This window comes from Myotis davidii, unplaced genomic scaffold (genome assembly GCF_000327345.1).
Source record: "Myotis davidii unplaced genomic scaffold, ASM32734v1 scaffold77, whole genome shotgun sequence".
In the NCBI taxonomy this organism is placed as follows: domain Eukaryota; kingdom Metazoa; phylum Chordata; class Mammalia; order Chiroptera; family Vespertilionidae; genus Myotis; species Myotis davidii.
The window spans coordinates 4,431,972-4,450,461 of NW_006289713.1; the positions used below are offsets into that span (position 1 = coordinate 4,431,972).

Here is an 18,490-nt window from a genome sequence, read left to right on the forward strand (position 1 = left end):
GGATTCGTTTGCCAGCTGGGTTATAGCATTATACTCAGAGGTACTGTAATTAGAAAGCTAGTTGGCGCTCCGAGGCATGGGTGGCATCTGGGGAAGACAGCCCATGCCCTGGCTTATCCTCTGAGCGTGCTTCCTCTAGAACCTTTCCACCTGGGCATTTGGAGGGACCTCAGAGCATTGTCATCAGCGATAAGCTCTAGCCTCACGCAGAGGAGTTTTATTTCCATTAGAAATACTCGTGGCGTTTCTGTTCCTCTTTGCCAGCAGCGGCTCAGACCTGCCCTGGCATTTTAGAACGAGGGGGATTTTAAAGATCGCCCATCTTCATCTCCTTATCTCTGGGTCAGGAAAGTGAGGGCAGAAAGAAAGCAGCGTATCCAAAACCGTAAAGCCCGTGTGTGGCCGAGTACGATTGGAACCCAGCTCTTCCTTTTGGGTTGGCAGCAGATGCCTGCAGTGTCAGATTCCTGATTTATATTGGACTTAACATGTGTTTGTAGGGACAGGTTTTTAATGTCATCATTATAAGTGACTGATATCTGTGTGCTCCAGTGAAGCGTGCTTGCAGCATATAAAAGAAAACCAAATTTGCTTTTTACTATTTTTTTAGTTACACAAGGGTGGAAATATTTTTTTATGTTTGATTAACAAGCAACATCTTTCATTGCACATGGCAAGTTAACAAAATGTAACAAATGTTCCTAATTGCCGGCCAGGAAAAACGGTAGCACTGCCGTGGGCCTGTCCCGAGTGTGACGTGCAGCCGTGGGTTGGCTCACAGAGGCCTTTCTGTCCGCCGTGGGGAGCAGTCGCCCGAGCCGTCCGCGTAGAGCACGGAACGGCAGGCAGCTGGCAGGAGCCACCTTGCGGGGTGGGGGGAGGGGGGCTTTTCCGTTTAGAATTTGAGGGGGAGTGTGGAAGACTACACTGACGGTAGCTTGTCATTCCTTTTACCCAGTAAACATCTTGCTCTTGAAGCAAGCAATTTTCCGTAAAAGCACGCATTTGTGCGTTCCAGTTTCTAAAGGCCCTTTGCACGTGCCGGTGCGAGGGTGCTGTAGACTTCCTGCTAGTGTGTGCTGCGGGTTAAAGCGTTTCATTATTCTCCGGCTGGTTGCAGGTGGCACAGTGCTGGCCATAGGGTGTGTGCAGTAGGATGTGTTTTTGCTTCACGTGACATGTTCTACAATGAATTTCTGCCGCCCGAGTGTAGAGCCTTACCCCGAGAACACTTACTTCTGCCTGAGGGAGCTCTGTGGTTCCATCGGGCCAAACCCACAGAAGTTACAGCACGCGAGGGGTGGTCACCCTCACCCGGCCCATCGGCAGGGGCTGCTGAGGCCTGTGGTCCTGCTGCTGCTGCTTGCAGTGGACTAGCATTTAGCGCTTCCATGTAGCCGTATAGGCAGACTTTTCCCCGGATTGTAATTGCAGCTGTTGGTCATCCTTTCTAGACACCAGATGTAGTAACTTAAGAATCTAATTATGACTAGTTTAAGTCAGCTTTTGAATATTTGGAAAGAACACAAGAATCTGAACTCCTTAGGAAGGTAGAGCAGGGACATGGGAAGGAGTCGGGTTGGCTGGACTGAGATAATCTTCGGGATTTTTTTGGGACCCAGAGCCTCTAGGTCTGTGAGTTTAATCACCTTTTGATGAATCAGTTCAAAAGAATTTTGGAGGGACAGTGGGCAAAAAGTTCCTGTCGATTAGAAAAGAGTAGTCACGTCTGGTGGAGATCCCATGGCACAGACATGATTTTTGCCTTGTGTCTGAACAGTGGGCAACATTAGAAGGAGCAAGCCTGTCTGCACCCTTTCCATGCAGCTGAGTCTGTGCCATTCTGAAGACCAGGAAGGGCTAATGCTGCCCGCAGAGGCTTCTCTGAGTGACTGATAGCACGTGCTTCGGTGGAGCGTGATAGTAGCATGTAAAAGAAAATCAAGCCCTGGCCGGTTTGGCTCCGTGGATAAAGCATCGGCCTGTGGACTGAAGGGTCCCAGGTTCGATTCCGGCGAGGGGCACATGCCCAGGTTGCAGGCTTGATCCCCACTGGGGGGCGTGTAGGAGGCAGCCAATCGATGATTCTCTCTCATCATTGTTGTTTCTCTCCCTTCCTTTCTGAAATCCATATAACAAATATTTAAAAAAAGAAAAATGAAAAACCAATACATTTTTTTAAAAAAGAAAATCAAATTTGCTTTGCGGGGAGCAAGGCCGATGTCCACTTGGAGAGGGCGTTGACCCACAGAGGGCTTTGCCGAGGTGGGAGTGTTACTTAGACCAGGGACTAAATGAAGTCTGCAAGAAGGTGCTAGGTTATTCTTAGGTGCTTGTGTTTCTGTAAATCTTACTCTAATTCACTGATTTTTAACCTGAGGTCTGAACACATCTTGTGGTTTGGAAGTCCATGAACAGACATTGTGGACTTGTACACAGAAGTGTGGGAGAGTCCCAGGGAGGGAACCCCAACTTCTCTCAAAGGTTCCTGCCCAGGATAAGAACCACCCCTCTGAGTTACATACGATTCTGAATATAACGAGGACACTGATGCTGGTCAAACTATTTTCTTCTGGGATAGCTCAGTTGGTTAGAGTGTCATCCCAACAGACAAAAGGGAGCAGGTTTGATCCCCGGTCAAGGCACATACAAGAATCAACAATGAGCCCTAACCGGTTTGGCTCAGTGGATAGAGCGTCGGTCTGCAGACTCAAGGGTCCCAGGTTCGATTCTGGTCAAGGGCATGTACCTTGGTTGCGGGCACATACCCAGTAGGGAGTGTGCAGGAGGCAGCTGATCGAAGTTTCTCTCTCATCGATGTTTCTAACTCTCTATCCCTCTCCCGTCCTCTCTGTAAAAAAAAAAAACCAATAAAATATATTAAAAAAAAAAAAGAATCAACAATGAATGCATGGATGAGTGGAAAGACAAATCAACACTCTCTCTCTCTCCCTCTCTCTCTCTCCCCCCCCCCTTTCTCCCCCATCCCCTCTTCTCTCTCTCTAAATCAATACATACAATTTTTTTAAAAAAACTATTTTTGTAGAAAAATTGGACCTGTCTCCTCATGGACTGATCTGTACTCTGACATGCCCACGTCTGGGGGAAGCTGGTGCCTGAACATTGCTTGCCTCTTTGTAACTAATCACTTACAAGCTTCATGCCCCAAAGAATGACAGAAAGCATCACTAAAGAATGAGGGTTGCTCCGGCTGGTGTGCTCAGTGGATAGAGCATCAGCCCGAGCACAGAAGGGTCTTGGGTTTGATTCCTGGCCAAGGCACATACATACCTGGTTTGCAGTTTGATCCCTCGCCTGGGTCAGGGAGTGTACAGGAGGCAACCACTCACTGTGTCTCTCACACTGATGTTTCTCTCCCTCTCTCTCCCCCCTCTCTCCCTCCTTCCCTTCCACTCTCTAAAAAGCAGTGGAAAACTATCCTCAGGTGAGGGTTAACAGCAACAACAAAAGAATGAGGATTGTGAAAGGACTAAAGAGTGTTTTTCTGTTCCTCCTCTGCCTCCTGATTCCTCTGACAATATGAGACCAATTCTGCCCCGGCTAGGTGGTCCAGGCTCAGCCGGACCCTGGGGCAGCCCCCGTGTCCCTGCCCCAGCAGGACAGCCAGCGGCCTCCACACTGCAGGCCCACGGAGGCAGTTCCAGCCTGTTCAGGCGGCTCCTCTTTGAGCCTCATTTACTGGGACACCTGCCTTTCCTGTGTTGTAGGTTTCAGGAATTATCTGTTGATTGATTAGGCCAAAAAGCCAAAGATGTCCTTTGTATAGAAGTCCTGTCCATTGAGGCTTCACTGTGTATGTGTAAGTGTGAGAGTGTGTGTGTGTGTGTGTGTGTGTATGAGTGTGTGTGTGTGAGTGTGTGTGAGTGTGTGTATCTGTGTGTGTATGAGTGTGTGTGTGTATGCGTGTGTGAGCATGTATGTGTGTGTGGGTGTGTGTGTGTGTGTGTGTGTGTGTGTGTGTGTGTGTGTGTGTGTGTGTGTGTGTGTGTGTGTGTGTGTGTGTGTGTGTGAGTGTGTGTGTGTGTGAGTGTGTGAGTGTGTGTGTGAGTGTGTGTGTGTGTGTGTGTGTGGTATTTGTTATTTTAGAATCATTGCTGGAGCTGTTCTATCTCAGATTTGCCTTGTTTCCACGTAGTCAGTGACATATTTCTCTGAGAAATGCTCCTTCAGTGCGGGGTGGGGAGCAGGAGGAGGGGCTCCCTGTGACCTCTTACAGACCTCATCCTGCCCAGTGGCATCGTCAGGGGGAGGGGACAGGTATGGAGGCAAGAAAACCATTATCCTGGGGAGCCAGCAGGGGACATGCCATTTGTGACCCTGTGACTCTCATACCAGTGACCTCAGCTGCCCCCTCTGTGCGGGAGGCCCTCGGTTCTCTGCTTCCTGGCCTCTGGGGAACAGAGAAAGCTGCCGTTCTTGCCAGCTGCTGTGGCATGCCCTCAGCCAGGGCTCAGAGCTGCTGACTGAGTAAGGGAGTGGGGCCCCACATCACAGGGCTCGTGGCTTACCGTGCAGAGAGAGACGCTGCTGAGAGCACGTGTGGCAGAGGCCCCTGTGGGATTCTCATCTCCCCCCTGACCAAGTCGTGGTCCCTTTGGGACGCCCTGAGTCGCTGGAACTGCTTTACTTTTTCAGATCAGCAGTGCGATGATGGGAAGAATCCCAATACTCAGAAGCCTTCGCTCCCGAGAGAAGCAGGCCGGGAGAGACGTCACGCTTAAGAATGAGCACCCACCCCGAGAAGCCCGCAGCCAGCACGCAGCTCCGCCGGGCGCTGTAAGAAGACCCGGGGACCCAGCCCAGCCGGAGGCATGTTCCCCGCAGGGGGAGGATGTGCCTTCCGACACTGTTTACGTGGGGAACCTCCCCCGGGACACGCGAGTGAGTGAGCTGAAGAGAGCCCTCCGAGAGCGGGGCGCAGCCCCACTGCGGCTCACCTGGCAGGGCCCACAGCACAGGGCCTTCCTCCATTTCCAGGACCCAGCCGCTGCCCAGCAGGCCCTCTCCCGCTTACAGGGCTTACACCTGGGTGCCAACACCCTGAAGGTGGCGCTGGCCCAGCAGCAGAGGGCCAGTGACCTGGCAGGTGGCCATGCTAGAGAGCCGCACCCAGACCATTGACCATCAGTGACAGCTGACCTCCGGAGGCCCGCGCGGTAGGATGCGGCCCAACTGTTGCTACACAAGCTGCGTTGACCAGGTTGGTTCTTTCTAGGAAGTCACAGCCGCAGGCCCTGCCTCCCGGTGATCTCCTGACGAGGAGGGAAGTTGACCAGCACACTTCCTCCTCTCGGGAGGCTGAGCGCCCCATGGATTCAGTTCTGTTTATCGTGGCCCTCAGCCCACTGGATGGCATAGCCATGCTGGTTCTCTGGGGAGACCGCAGTTGGAGGGTTTAGGGGACCAATGAGCAATAAGCGAGTGGGAGTAAGTGGTGACAGTGGATTAGAAGAGTCTGAGGCCCCGGCAGGACCAGACGCAGGAGCAAACCAGGACGCGCTCGTGCCCAGGACCCTGCCCGGCACTGCTGGAGGGAAAGCTGCATTCACATTGCAGAAGCCAGGCACCTCCGCCTCCTGGGTACAAGCCGCTTGTCTCAGCTCAGTCCTGGTGTCGGAAATGGAGAGCTGGTGCGACATGGACCCTTGGTGGAGCGGTCTCCCCTCTGTCCTCGCCTTACCTTTCCAGCCCTCCTCCTCCCCTGGGTTTCGCTCTGCACTGGGCCAGCGGGCCCGCACACAGCAGGAAGTGCTGGCTTATAGGAGACAGTGGTTTTAGGAACTGACCATGCAGGCCTGAATCACAGGCAGAGTCCGCAAGCGCTCTCGCACTCCCATTTGCCCAATGCCTATGTTCTCCGAGTTTCTTCCTCTAGTTCCTTGTTCCTAAAAAACAAGCTGGATTTGGGCTGAACTGTGCTTTCTAAACAGAAGCACTTTTGCAATTGATCCTGGGCACAACGTCAAAATAAGCATTTAAGTGGAGGCTTTATTTTTCCAAATGTACACGCATTGGAAATTTTATTTTTTCACCAGGGGGCCTTCCTGTGTATTTTAAGTACATTATGATGCCTCAAGAGGCCAGGCCCTGCACGAACTTTCAAGAAAATATTCTTAAGGTACTCAGTCTCCCTTGGAAAAAACATTTCCTTTTTGGTTTTACAATGAAAATACTGTGGAGACTTCGGAAAGAAAATCTATCCAAATGGACAGATATTTCTCTAAGAAAATCTATCCAAATAGGTATTTCTCTAGCAAAATGGGACTATTCAGGAACAACGAAGAATTGTAATTCGGGATGCAGGGTCTAATGGCAAACCGTGTGAAAGCCTTGAGAAACGAAGGAGAGGAATGCTCTTTTATGGACTTGGGAGGAGCTGTTGTAAACAAAGAGCCCATTGGAGGAAACTGAAAGATGGAAGTGTAGTGACTTTCCATTGGCTGAGCTGTCACTAGGCCAGAAGGAATCCTTTCTTCCTCCTGCTGAGCAGCAAGTAGAATCCTGCCATGGGAGATGCGGGGTGGTCCCTCCTGTTGGGGTCAGTAGTGTGCATAGAGTGGCACGTTTGAAAGAACTCTCTTGCAGCTTCTGGACTCCACTTTCAACGAGGTTTCACCATCCTTAGATTTGTTCATTAAATGCAGACTCCTTTTCCAAGCTGTCATGAATAAAATGAGAGTAAATACCTTAAAACGGACCAGGGCCTTCCCTGCCTTGGGACCTCTGGGCTTCCTCTCTCTTGGCCTGAACTGTCCACCGTCGTCTGCAGGGCTGGTTTTGTTTTGTCACTAGGCGTTCAGCAGTGATGTCAGAGGCCGACTCTGGCCACCCAACCCAGAGTAGCGAGCTGATCATCCTAACTCCTCACTGTTTCCTTTTTAGTTTTTCTTTTTTCCCGGAATACCTCTTGTATTTGGCATGTTCTTGTTTGGTTTTTGTTGACGTTTTCACTGTTGACTAGCACTCCAGAACAGGAAATGTGTCACTGCTGATCTTCACTCCTGCTGTACCCCAGCTGCGAGCAAGTCCTGGCACATACATCGCAGCTCGGGAAACTAACATGTGGATGGATTCACCCGAGCCAGAGAGGGAAAGGAGAGCATGATGATACCGCCCGACGCCCTGTGTCCAGTTGTGCATGCGCCAGCCTGCCGTGGACGGCGTTACCCCCATCAATAGTGGTCCCTCTTGGTTAAGCCAGGTCGCTTGGGTATTCTGTCACTCACAGCCAGAATAATCCAGATGAATGATACACAGATCTGAATGAGTTTCATCATGTTTATATTTGCGAGAACGTAGTATAAGGAAAACTAAAGTCCACGTGCCTGAAATAGAAGTCCCCCAAACGTAGCAGCCTGGGCCCACCTTTTACCCTCCGTCCTGCCTCAGACAGGCCTGGACAGGCTTCCTCAGAGCCGCCAGGAAGAGCACTCAGATTGCAGGACAAGCGCTGAGGGACCCAGCTTTTTGTTCCCAAGACTCAAGTACTTGTCGGAATCATAATTGTATAATTCACATGACGATAATGAGGTTGAAGACTGGAAAATGACCACTTGACAACATGCCGAGAAATATAGACATACGTGTTGCTGTCTTGGTTTGTGGGTCCCGTCCTGTATTTTCCTAAATGGTGGTGAGCTCTGCCACTGGATTTGCCTCGTGCCAAATCTGCAGCTGCACAGTTTCCAGAAACACAGTGAGTGCTGGCCTCTAGGAGCCCAGAAGCGCAGGTTCCACTGTGGTCTCGGCTCGGTTCCTGTGCTGCGTGCTACTCACGTGGCTTATGCGTGTTTCCGCTGCTTCATCTTTAGGACAAACCCTCTGGTGTCTGTAACACCTGACCAGTTCTCACAGTCTGTGTTTCTTTGGAGCTTCACTGGCCTCCATCACTTAGATTTTTTTCTGTTTATAAAAGTAAACATAGCCATTGTGGGAATTTTGGAATATCAGAAGTATAAAGGGGTATTGCCCATCACCCCACCATTTAAGCAGCCTTGATTGATACCACCTTTTATTTATTTTCAGTCTTCTCTGAAGTTTTAAAACAGCTAGGCTTAGCAATGTGAGCTCCAGAAACAAACTTTTGGTGGGGGCATTAGTTTTGCCAGTGTTAGGTATGCTGTGCCACGGCAGTCACATAGCTCCGAACTCTATTTGCTCATCTACAGGTGGTCATAGATCTGTGAAGGCTAGATGAGATAATGCCTCAAAAATGTGTGGTCTGCACATAGCAAGTGCTCATGATTGTGTACTTTTGTGGGGGGTGGGGCATATGGCTCAGCCAGCCAGAGACCCCCTCGATCACCTCTCAGACTGGGAAGAGCAGCTCCAATGGGGCAGAACTCAGGACTAACCTGAGGTCCTGTCTCATGTCCTTGCATTGAGAGCAAGAGGCTAAGGCGGCAGCAGCAGGCCCGGGCCTGAGGGGTATCAGTGATGGCAGTGATGGCCATTTCCCAGGTGACAAAAGCTGTCACGGATGCTGAGACCTGGTGGACGTGGGCAGGGGTGACCACAGCACTGAGCTTGCTGGAGGGCATGTTTATGAAGATGGGAAGCAGCCATTTCTGCTCCAGAGGGGCCCCTGGCTATGGGGTTTACTCCAGACAGAAGAAGGCAAGCACCACCTATGTTCCCCTGCTCAGTAAGCCATGGCCGGCTCCTCCCAGCCCTCAGATGGCTGGGCCATTGAACTGGAGCAGCCCCTTCTGTTGAGATCTGGGAGAAAGTGTGACGGCTCACAGGTGGAAAAGCAGCACCTACGGAGAACCCACTGGCCAGTTTCTAGGACATACAGTCTGAATACAGTTGAATAAAGAAAACAGATCAACAGGGGGCCTTTCAGAGACTCTCAAAGTGAAAGGGTCTGACACATGAGATGTGAAGGAAGAGCATTTATGAAAAAGATTGACTCCAGGCAACAAGTGGATTTCAGGCAATGCCTGCTCTGTACTGAAAAGTCGGAGAAAACAGTTTCCACTTTTCTATGAAAAAATCGTGTCAGTGTTTTACCTTCTCTGTCTGATCTCGAAGTACACAGGAAATCTTGAGCTCTGATATCAAAGACCCTGTGGGCTAGATCACTATCAGAAGAGAGCTTGCTGAAAGTAGGCAGAAAGGGAAAGCATTGAGCAGGATAGGTAAAGATGTTTTTTAAAAATAAAAATGTGTGATTCTACATTTATATTCGACATGGTGTGGAGGAGAGAAGACAGCAAGGTGAGAAAACTGGAGAAGAGACAGTGGCAAAGCCGCAGCTGACACAGGGAAGGCAAGACAAGCCAACATTCATAACATGGAGAGCCCTGGCCGGTTTGGCTCAATGGATAGAGTGTTGGCCCAAGATCTGAAGGGTCCGGGTTCAATTCTGATCAAAGGCACGTGCCTTGGTTGCAGGGTCGATCCCTGCCCTGCTCAGGGTGTGTGTAGGAGGCAAGCAATTGGTATGTCACTCTCTCTGTCTCTCCCCCTCCCACTGTCTCAAAATCAATGGAAAAATGTCCTTGGGTGAGAATTAACAAAAAACATGGGGGGTTGGGGGGCTCCCCTCAGCTGCAGAAGGCAGTGTCAGTACGCAGACCTCCACAACCGATTGTGTGTGTGTGTGTGTGTGTGTGTGTGTGTGTGTGTGTGTGTATCCCGTGACAGGATTCCTGCTTGGAGAGAGGAGGATGCCAGCACTGCTCCCTGGGCCCTTGTCTACAGATCTGAACAGACAATAAGGAACCTGCAGTCATTGAGGAAAACCAGCATCTTGAATCAGTATCTCTCCCTTGTGGAGATGGCAGTACAGGAATCAGAAGGTGATGAGAAGGCTATCATAGCCATTACAAAGAGAATAAACTGGTAAGGAAAAACAATTCTTAGAAGTTAAAAACACCATAAAATAAAAAGTCACACTGCAGGCAGAATAGACGCAGATACACTTAGTTGGGAGATAAGCCACATGATTCTTCCTGGAGCTAGCACAAAGACGATAGAAGTGAAAAGTATGAAATGATGGGGAAAGTAGACAAAACTTACTTCAGCTAAAGAGGATTTTATTTCATGTCGAACAGTCCTCAAAATCCAAAACGGGAAGCATATAGGTCAGCAGCCTTCCCATATAGTATTAGTAACTTACCGAAAATTTTGTTTTTTATGCAGTAGCAACCAAAACTAATAACTTGGGAGTACACCTAAAGAACAGTCCAGGGGTCACATGGCTAAAATTACAAAGCTTAAAAATATGAAAGATCTGAATAAAGAGGCATGCTGTGCTCTAGAGTAAAAGTTTCAATATTATAAAGTTATTATATCTCCATGTATTAAGATACTCTATATGTGACCATCAAAATCCCAAAGAATGTTTTCATGGGACCTGATAAGGGGGATGTCAAAACCTACTCTACAGCCTCAGTGCTTAAAGCAGCATGGTACTGGCGAATCGGCGCACCAGTGGAACACAGTTTCCGAGCGGGCGGGGTTCTAGAATATAAGAGTAAACTCGAAGCGGGGAGGGCTTGCCTCTTAAGAGATGGAATGAGAGCTACTAGCTGGTGATTTGAAGGGTGAATAGAGCAATGGACTTCATACCACGCATCAAAATAAAATCCAGCTAATTTAATAGACAGAAAAAGAAAGAAAAGGATTTGGAGGTAATGCCAGGGCATGTTCTATAACATTGGGAAGGGCAGCATAGGCAAGACCCTGAATTTAAGGACTTTATTCTATTCATTTGTTCCCTCTCAGAAGGTCGGATTTTAACGGGTGCGGAATGCAATGACCCCAAGATGAACCATCTGAAGAATATTCTCCAAGTAGGAAAGTTGACTATTACCCTCTTCAAAGCTGCCTAGTGCAACAAACCTCAGCTATATATAAATCAGCATGGAAGGTTCGTTGCCTTTCCGTGGAGTTTGGGAGCTGGCACCCAGTTCATGTCGTACTGTTAGCATAGGCAACTAGGAGTTAACAAAAGAGAAGGGAACCCGGCTGGCATCGCTCAGTGGTTGAGCATTCACCTATGAACCAGAAGGTCATGGTTTGATTCCCGTTCAGGGCACATGCCCAGGCTGTGGGCTCGATTCCCAGTGTGGGGTGTGCAGGAGGCAGCCCATCAATGATTCTCTCTCAATGATTCTCTCTCGTCATTGGTTTCTGTATCTCCCCCTCCCTCTCTGAAATCAATAAAAAGTATTTTAAAAAGGAGGAGAGCTAGACTGGCTGAGCCTAATGATGTCTGGAAGGTACAGCTTCAGACACACCAGGGGGAGCCGCATCTTCTGCCAAAGGGGACGTAATCCCTGGAAGACCCAACTCCCAGTCTCCCAGGGGACAGCCCTCCATCAGCCAGGAGCCAGGGAGGGGAAGGAGGGGTCTCCTTTGCCTGGCACAGCGCAACAGGAGCCCAGATGGCCGCCATAAAGGGAAGGTTTCTAGCCTGAGGAAAGGATGGGATTGGATGAGGGCACGAAACCCCCGAAGAACTAGGAAAGAGATCGGATGGGGAAGGACCAGCACAAGCCCGGGAAGCATTAGGAAAGACATTGGTTAGTTTGAAAGGAAGCCGGCTCTTTCCCAAGCCTAACAGAGGCCTGGCTCACAGTGTGCATTTGCTCATTTGTTGGCCTATTTGCCCATGTTCTCCCCGTAGCAGCCCTAGCAGCCGCGGGGCTCCACGCACAGGTCATTGCCGCTGTGCACATGGGCAGCCACACAGGCCCAAACTTGGGCCTCTGTATGGCTGCACAGCCCCAGCCGGAGCAGCCGGAGTGCAGCAGCAGACACTAAGCTCCCCAGATGGGGACAGAGACAGCTGGACTGAGCGCTGGCACGGACTAGAGCCAGCTGGGGGCAAACTACGGCCCACGGGCCGGATCCAGCCCGTTTGAAATGAATAAAACTATTGAAATAAAAGACTGTACCCTTTTATGTAATGATGTTTACTTTGAATTTATATTAGTTCACACAAACACTCCATCCATGCTTTTGTTCCGGCCCTCCGGTCCAGTTTAAGAACCCACTGTGGCCCTCGAGTCAAAAAGTTTGCCCATCCCTGGACTAGACTCAACTCCAGCTGCGTCGGATGCCCTCCCGATGCTGGGTCATGGCGCACCTCTCTGACCTGGCTCTTCTGGGCTTGGCGAAGACAAGGCTGGCCTTCCACAGCAGGATGGAGGAGACACGGGCTGGAGACGGGCCTTTATTTTCACGTCAATAAGTCTTACCACTGCACCTCACCCTCCCAGGCAGGGCTCCCCAAAATGCTTTTCTTGTGACTCTGAAGAGCCCCATTTCCGCCGCCAACGCATCTGTTCTAAGGGAAGGGAAGTTTATAGAAAATCCAGTTTTATCACCTGGAAAAGAGTCATCTTCAGGAGGAAACCCAAGCTGTTGGTACCCAGTCCCTCCCACCGCCTTTTCCTTCCACAGATTTCCCTAAATCCCATCACGCTGCCTAATAAAACAGGTGGGATGCACAGCCAGCTGGCCGGGCCCAGGTATCTTCTTGCTGATGCCCCAGCACACACTGCCTCAGCCCTGTGAAGTGGGAAGCAATGTTCCCCCCACCGTTACAAATGGGAAGACGGCAGATCAGGACAAAGTGGTTCCCCCGACCTGGCCCCACAGCCCGTTCTGGCAGAACCGCACTGCACCCGATAGAGATCATTGCTGCAAAGCCAGTGTTCTTTCCACTCCTGCACCCACTTCTCACACCCGGGCCCCCCCAGGCTGAAGGCACCCAGTGGGCGAGAGCTCAGCCTTGTGGTAAGAATTCCTTACCTGCCGAACCACCACAAACAAGGCTGTCCTCAAAGGCTGATGGGACTTGTTCAGGGTTCCGAACCCAGGCCCAGGGAAACCTGGTGCTTGCTTTCCTCCATCACTCTCTCCGGGAGCAGGAGAGCAAGGACAGCGTTCATGTGCCCAGCCAGCAGCCCAGCCAGCAGCCCCGCTCCAGGGCAGGGGCCCTGCCCGCCACTCTGGGTCTCTGCCCTCCCAGTGTCCTTTGGGAATCACTTGGCCTCCGCCTCTCACCCAGCGACCCACACAGACCTCGCCCCAGACACCACAGGAGAAAGAAGCTGATGACACCACATGGCAAATGAGAGGCTGAGGACTGAAGAAAAGAGCCAGTGCGGCCAAAACCACAAAAGAGCTTACATTTGGCAGAGATTGGAGAGAGGACTCACATGTCAGATGGGAACAATTAAAAGGAGGAGAAGCCAGGACTGGGGATGGTCACGTGGTGAGAGCACTCTCCACCCACACCCTCGGACACCAGTGACCATCCCTGCGGTCCTGCATTTTAATGCACCAGGGCCAGGCCATCTTCTTTGCCAGGAGATAATGAAGCTTTTGCCAAAGGAGCAAAAGTGAAGATCCCTTCCCTTCACCTCTTCCCATCTTGCTGGGAGCATTCCCGCACATCACCACCTGCCTCCCCCACCGCCCCCAGGGACCACCTGGCTGACAGATGATCTTCAAAATGTTCACCCTCCCTACCCCCCAGCACAAATAACCAAATGGGTGTTGCTAAACTTACTTGCCCTCGCCTGGATCTAATCTAAGCTGTGTTCCAAATAGAATAGCTACCCCTACAACTTAAGGGTCTCCACTCATTTTCAAAATGGTTTTCTCCTTGGGGGCAGGGGTTCCTGGGACACCTTCTTTAACATAAGTCTTACATAGAACCCCACGCATGCAGCAGGCGAGAGGGGAGTGTGTAGGTGAACAGGTAATCACTTCCCGGAAGCATTCTTTGAGGGGTGCTGCCTACCTGGCTGCCGGCCCCTTTCTCCCGCAGGGAGGGAGGGGACCACGTCCTCAGCTGGGGTGGCTTCTATCACCTGCGGACGCTTTCTCCGTATAATAATGACTCGGGCTTACTGAGCTGTTCTGAACGCGGTGGGAGTAGTAAATGTTGGCCTCCAAGTGCTCTGACATGCCTTTCCTCTAGAGAAGGGGACTGTGCCCATCATCTTGAGTCTGGGCTCTGGGGCCGCCTGGTTAATAGGCTCGAGCGGAAGTGACGCTGTGAGCTTGCATGAGGAGCCTAGGACGTGCTCGGCTTCTATTCTGTCTTCAAGGGATCCTCTTGGAACCCAGCCACCATGCTGTGAGGAAGCCCAAGTGGCCTGTGGAGAGGCCCACGTGGAGAGGAACTGCCAGCAGCACCGGCTCGCCAGCCATGAGGGCACACCAACTTGGGATCCTCCAGCCGCAGCTGGGCGTCTCAGCGATGCCTCCTGGAGCAGAGGGGGGGCTGTTCCCACTGAGCCGGGTCCCCACTGCAGTCAGGAGTGAAATGAAGGATTTTTGCTGCTTTAAGATTGGAAAATGACTTGTTCCTCAATAATCAGTTGCATAATTTCATTATATCATAATGATATTCACATGTAGATTATATGATGCACTTATATGTAAATATACATGATTGAAGATATACAAATGGAAATTGTAGGCACAGAAACACAGCACATACTTTCAGTTAGTCCTTGCAGTCACTTTGAGGGACTCTATTTCATAGACACAACCAAGGTGCAGAGAGGGGGTCCGACCTGGCCCTAGTGCCCCCACCGGCTGGCAGTGAAGCTGAGACGCAAGCTGTAGTAGATCATAGACTAAGCCAGCGTGGCCCCTGTGCCTTCCTTCACTGCGGATTGTCTGCACTTTGCAGAGAAGGGCAGAAAAACCAGGGCACTTCCAGAGTCGAGTGCAGGCGTGGGCGATGTCTCAGGGCGCCCGCCTGCCAGGGGCTCTGCCCAGAGCCCAGGTTGCTCTCCCAGGCCCACAGGGGAGTCTCCTGGTGGTGGGCAGCGGCTTGTCCACTCTGCGTTCCGTCTATCCCGCCCCCTTCAATTCTGATCTGCACCTCTCTAAAGAGCTACCCCTGATGGAAGCCCACTGTGTGATGGGCACTGGGCCAGCCTTGCCTCCTCTGTGGATGAGGAAACTGAGGCACCGAGTGTGGTGGCTTGTTCCCCGGTGCACGGCCGAGCTCCGCTGGTCCCCACCCCACACTCCCCCCTTGAGTTCTGATCACTTTGCCAGTCCTTGTCCTCATGCTGGGTTTTCACCTGAGACCGCCTGGGCGAGCTTTCAAACCAGGAGAGACTTCTAAAAAGTGGAACCCACACTCCTGCCCCTCTGACAGGGCAGGGTTTCTCCCTGTGAATGACCCTCTTATTTTCACCGTCCATAAATCACAAAGGTTAAAATGGGAGCTGACATGTGACCATGTAATGTGGACATTTTGCACTTTGGATATTTGGAAGCAATAAACTCAGGCCCTGAAGCGCTGAGTTGTGAGCAAACTAAACCTCCCTGTCTCAAAGGGCGGGTGGACTGACTCATTTAACCCCACGAAGGGTGAGAAGGATGTGGCTCAGAGAGGTTAGATGACTTGTAAAGGTCACACAGCAGAGCTGGCCTTCGCCCCAGAGTCTCTCCCAATCAGCAAGGGAGAAGTCTGTCCTCTGGAGAAACTCCAATGGCTTATCTCTTGACCACCAACAGGGCTTCGGGGGTCATTGGAAGCCACAGTGGCCTGTGGGGGGCGCCAGAGAGATGACTCATGCTTGAGGAATGTGGTGAGGAGGCAATGCGCACCGGGTCTGCAGTGAAGTCAACTCTGACATGTCCGAGCTGTGGGTCCCTGGGCAAAGTGCTTACTTACCCCCTCTGTGCCCCAGTTTCACCTGTAAGCCCTTCATAGGTTTTACTTCATTTAAGCCTCACCATGCTTTGAGGGACGTGCTCCTACAATTATCCCCATTTTACAGATGGGGAAGCTGAGGCTCAGAGAGGAGGGCATCTGCCCAAGCTCACAATGTTAGGAAGAGAGAGAGTCAGGGCTCGAGTGCAGGCTCTCGGATTCCCACACTTGCAGCCACTACACTTGTTTTCTGCTTCTCCTGAGACCCACACAGCTGTCTAGGGGGGTGCTGGGGGGGGCAATGTTTGCTTTCTTTTCACTTTTCTAAGGTTTATTTGTTTTATTTTAAATAAGCCCTATCATTTGTGTAATTAGGAAAATACTAATTTAGTTTGACCCTACCCCCCAAAAAGGCAGCTACCCCTTCAACAAAGGTCACAGAGCCCGAACCACCAAAATCAGGTTCATCTGTGCACATGGTTTGCTGTCCAGACGGTTGTGAAATCAATTTTCCTTGGCCCGGTTTATTTTTGTCAAGACTCTGCTGTTGTCGCAACACAAACTGCAAAGCAGACAGCAGGTGGCGCTGCCGCCTCACAGAGAAGCAGCCGGGGTGTGCAATGCCTGGGGTGGGGCAGGTGCCTCTCTCCCTAGGAGCGTCTCCGACCCTGAGCTCTTCTTGGAAAGAGCCTAACGGGGAAGCCGCCTGGAAAATTAACCGGGTCCCCCTGTCCCCATGGCCTCACTGGCCACGTCTGACACCACTTCGCCAAGCCTCTGACCATCTGGACAGAGATGGCCCAGCCCTCCCTGCCTCACACGGTACTGCCCACACAGAGGCACGATGCGCTTATCTATGGCTTGCTTTAGAGGAGATTTCCAAACACAGACGGTTTTATCCCTTTCCGGGGCACATCTGAGGACTTGGCCGGCTGCCATGTGGCCGTAAACCCTGGGCACAGTAGGATGTGTGGTCCATGCCTCCTCACTGATGGGATCTCACCAGTTTAATAAGATGCTCAAAGAGTCCGGCCGGCGTGGCTCAGAGGTTGAATGTTGACCTATGAACCAGGAGGTCATGGTTCGATTCCCGGTCAGGACATGTAGCTGGGTTGCGGGCTTGATCCCCAGTGTGGGACGTGCAGGAAGCAATCAATAAATGACCCTCTTTCTCCTCATTGGCGCTCCTCTCCCTCTCTCTCTGAAATTAATAAAAATATACTTAAAAAATAATAAAATGCTCAAAGTGGCTTGTCACCACTGTTTGTCCCCAGACCCCTGCCCACCGGCACCATTTCTCCCTGCTCTGCCACCATGCTGGCACAAAGCACTGCAGAAACAGACTTTCCAGAGGATGGGGCCCAGAAATCAGGATTTTAAAAAGATCCCCAGGTGATTCTAATGTGCAGCCAAGGTTGAGAACCACTGTCCTAGAGGGAGACAAATGTCAGGGGGTCTGAGCTGGGGCTGCTGTGCCGTCTCCCCACCCCAACTGCATGGCCTCCCCACAGCTTGAAGGCAGGGAGGGGTGTGCGAGGCGCTGTGTTTAGAGACAGACCCCAGACCCCTGTGTGGTTCCTCATCTCGCCAGTGGAAGCTGGCAGCCACAGAAGCTGGTTCATGGATCACACTTCAGCTTCCCTCTTTTTTCACTAGACCCCATAGCTGGAGGAAAATGGGTGAGGAGGAGCCACACAATACAATGGTAAGGGACATGGGCTTTGAAGTCAGAAAATCCTGGGTCTGAGTTTAAATTCCACCTTTTTCCCAGTGTCTGGAGCAAGTCCCCTAACCGGTCCAAACTCCATTTCTGCATCGAGAAAGCGAGGGTAGGAACAGGACCTCCCTGAGGACTGACAAGACCCATTGAGTGGGTCCATTGAGCGGGTGTATGCCCTAAGGGCTCCCCAAGGGCCTACAGAGGTAAGCCTGGTAAACGTTGGTGGCCTGTAAGTCCAAGCTTGCTGGGCTCCACCTTCTCTCAACCAACTACTTTTTATACTCACTAGCGCCCTGGGCTGCTGGCGGGAGGGGGCAGCAGAGGCCACGCTGAGCTGCCTTCTCTGGGGTTTTCTGGGGAGCCCAGAGAATGATGGAGGAGAAAGAAACTTTAAACTTTAGCACTCACCAGGACCACTTGGGAATCTGTAAAGACTGTGGATTCCTGGGAACCCCCTCCAGAGATTCTAATCCCATGGTTCTCCGGGCCCTGCCCCAGTCCAAAATCTGCAGTTGGAGCAGACCACCCAAGTATTCCAATGAGGGTGGTTTTGGGGGCTGAGCTCTGAGAACCACTGTCAGAAGTGAAGTCACCGGGGCTCAGGGGCCTTCTGACCTGGAGGTTAGGAAATCCTGGGGGTGAATCCACGTCAGAGCCCCACACTCAACTCCAAAATTCCATCTCTTGAGCCTCACAGATGTCATCCTCCTCCCTGGGGAGGGAGAGAGCGTCCAAGTGTGTCACACCAGAAGACGGGGAGTTTAATGGCTCCCAAAGTGGGTGCTGATCGGAAGTCCCTGAGCAGGAGGCCTTGCAAAATATGGGTTCTTGCGCCTGGTGTGCCACCACCGACCTGTTCACACCTACAACCACCAGATCTCTTGGGGGAGGAGGGTGAGACATGTGTGGGTCGCAGGGCCACTCCTGTTGGTGCCACCCCCTCTCCCAAAGGTCCTTGAAGACAGTTTTATCAGAGATGAGAAAACTGAGGCTCAGAGGTGACTTTGATGGTTTGTTTAGGTGGCGGCAGAGCTCCGCATTTCCACTACCTCTGGAGAGTGCCCGCTAGCCGGGCACTTGCAGGAGGGGAGCCAAGCTTTGGTGCCACA

General features: G+C 51.5%; 1 protein-coding gene across 3 annotated transcripts in view; it reads left to right on the plus strand.

Moving 5' to 3' along the window:
• Positions 1-7,599, plus strand: part of MTHFSD (methenyltetrahydrofolate synthetase domain containing) — a 20,837-nt gene extending 13,238 nt beyond the window's left edge. For all 3 annotated transcript variants that reach the window (XM_006762214.2, XM_006762213.2, XM_015562976.1), the window contains one exon: positions 4,657-7,599. In XM_006762214.2, the coding sequence (XP_006762277.1) occupies positions 4,657-5,142 (486 nt within the window). In that variant the 3' untranslated portion in view covers positions 5,143-7,599. The remainder of the gene's footprint in view (positions 1-4,656) is intronic.
• The last annotated feature ends 10,891 nt before the right edge of the window (positions 7,600-18,490 follow it).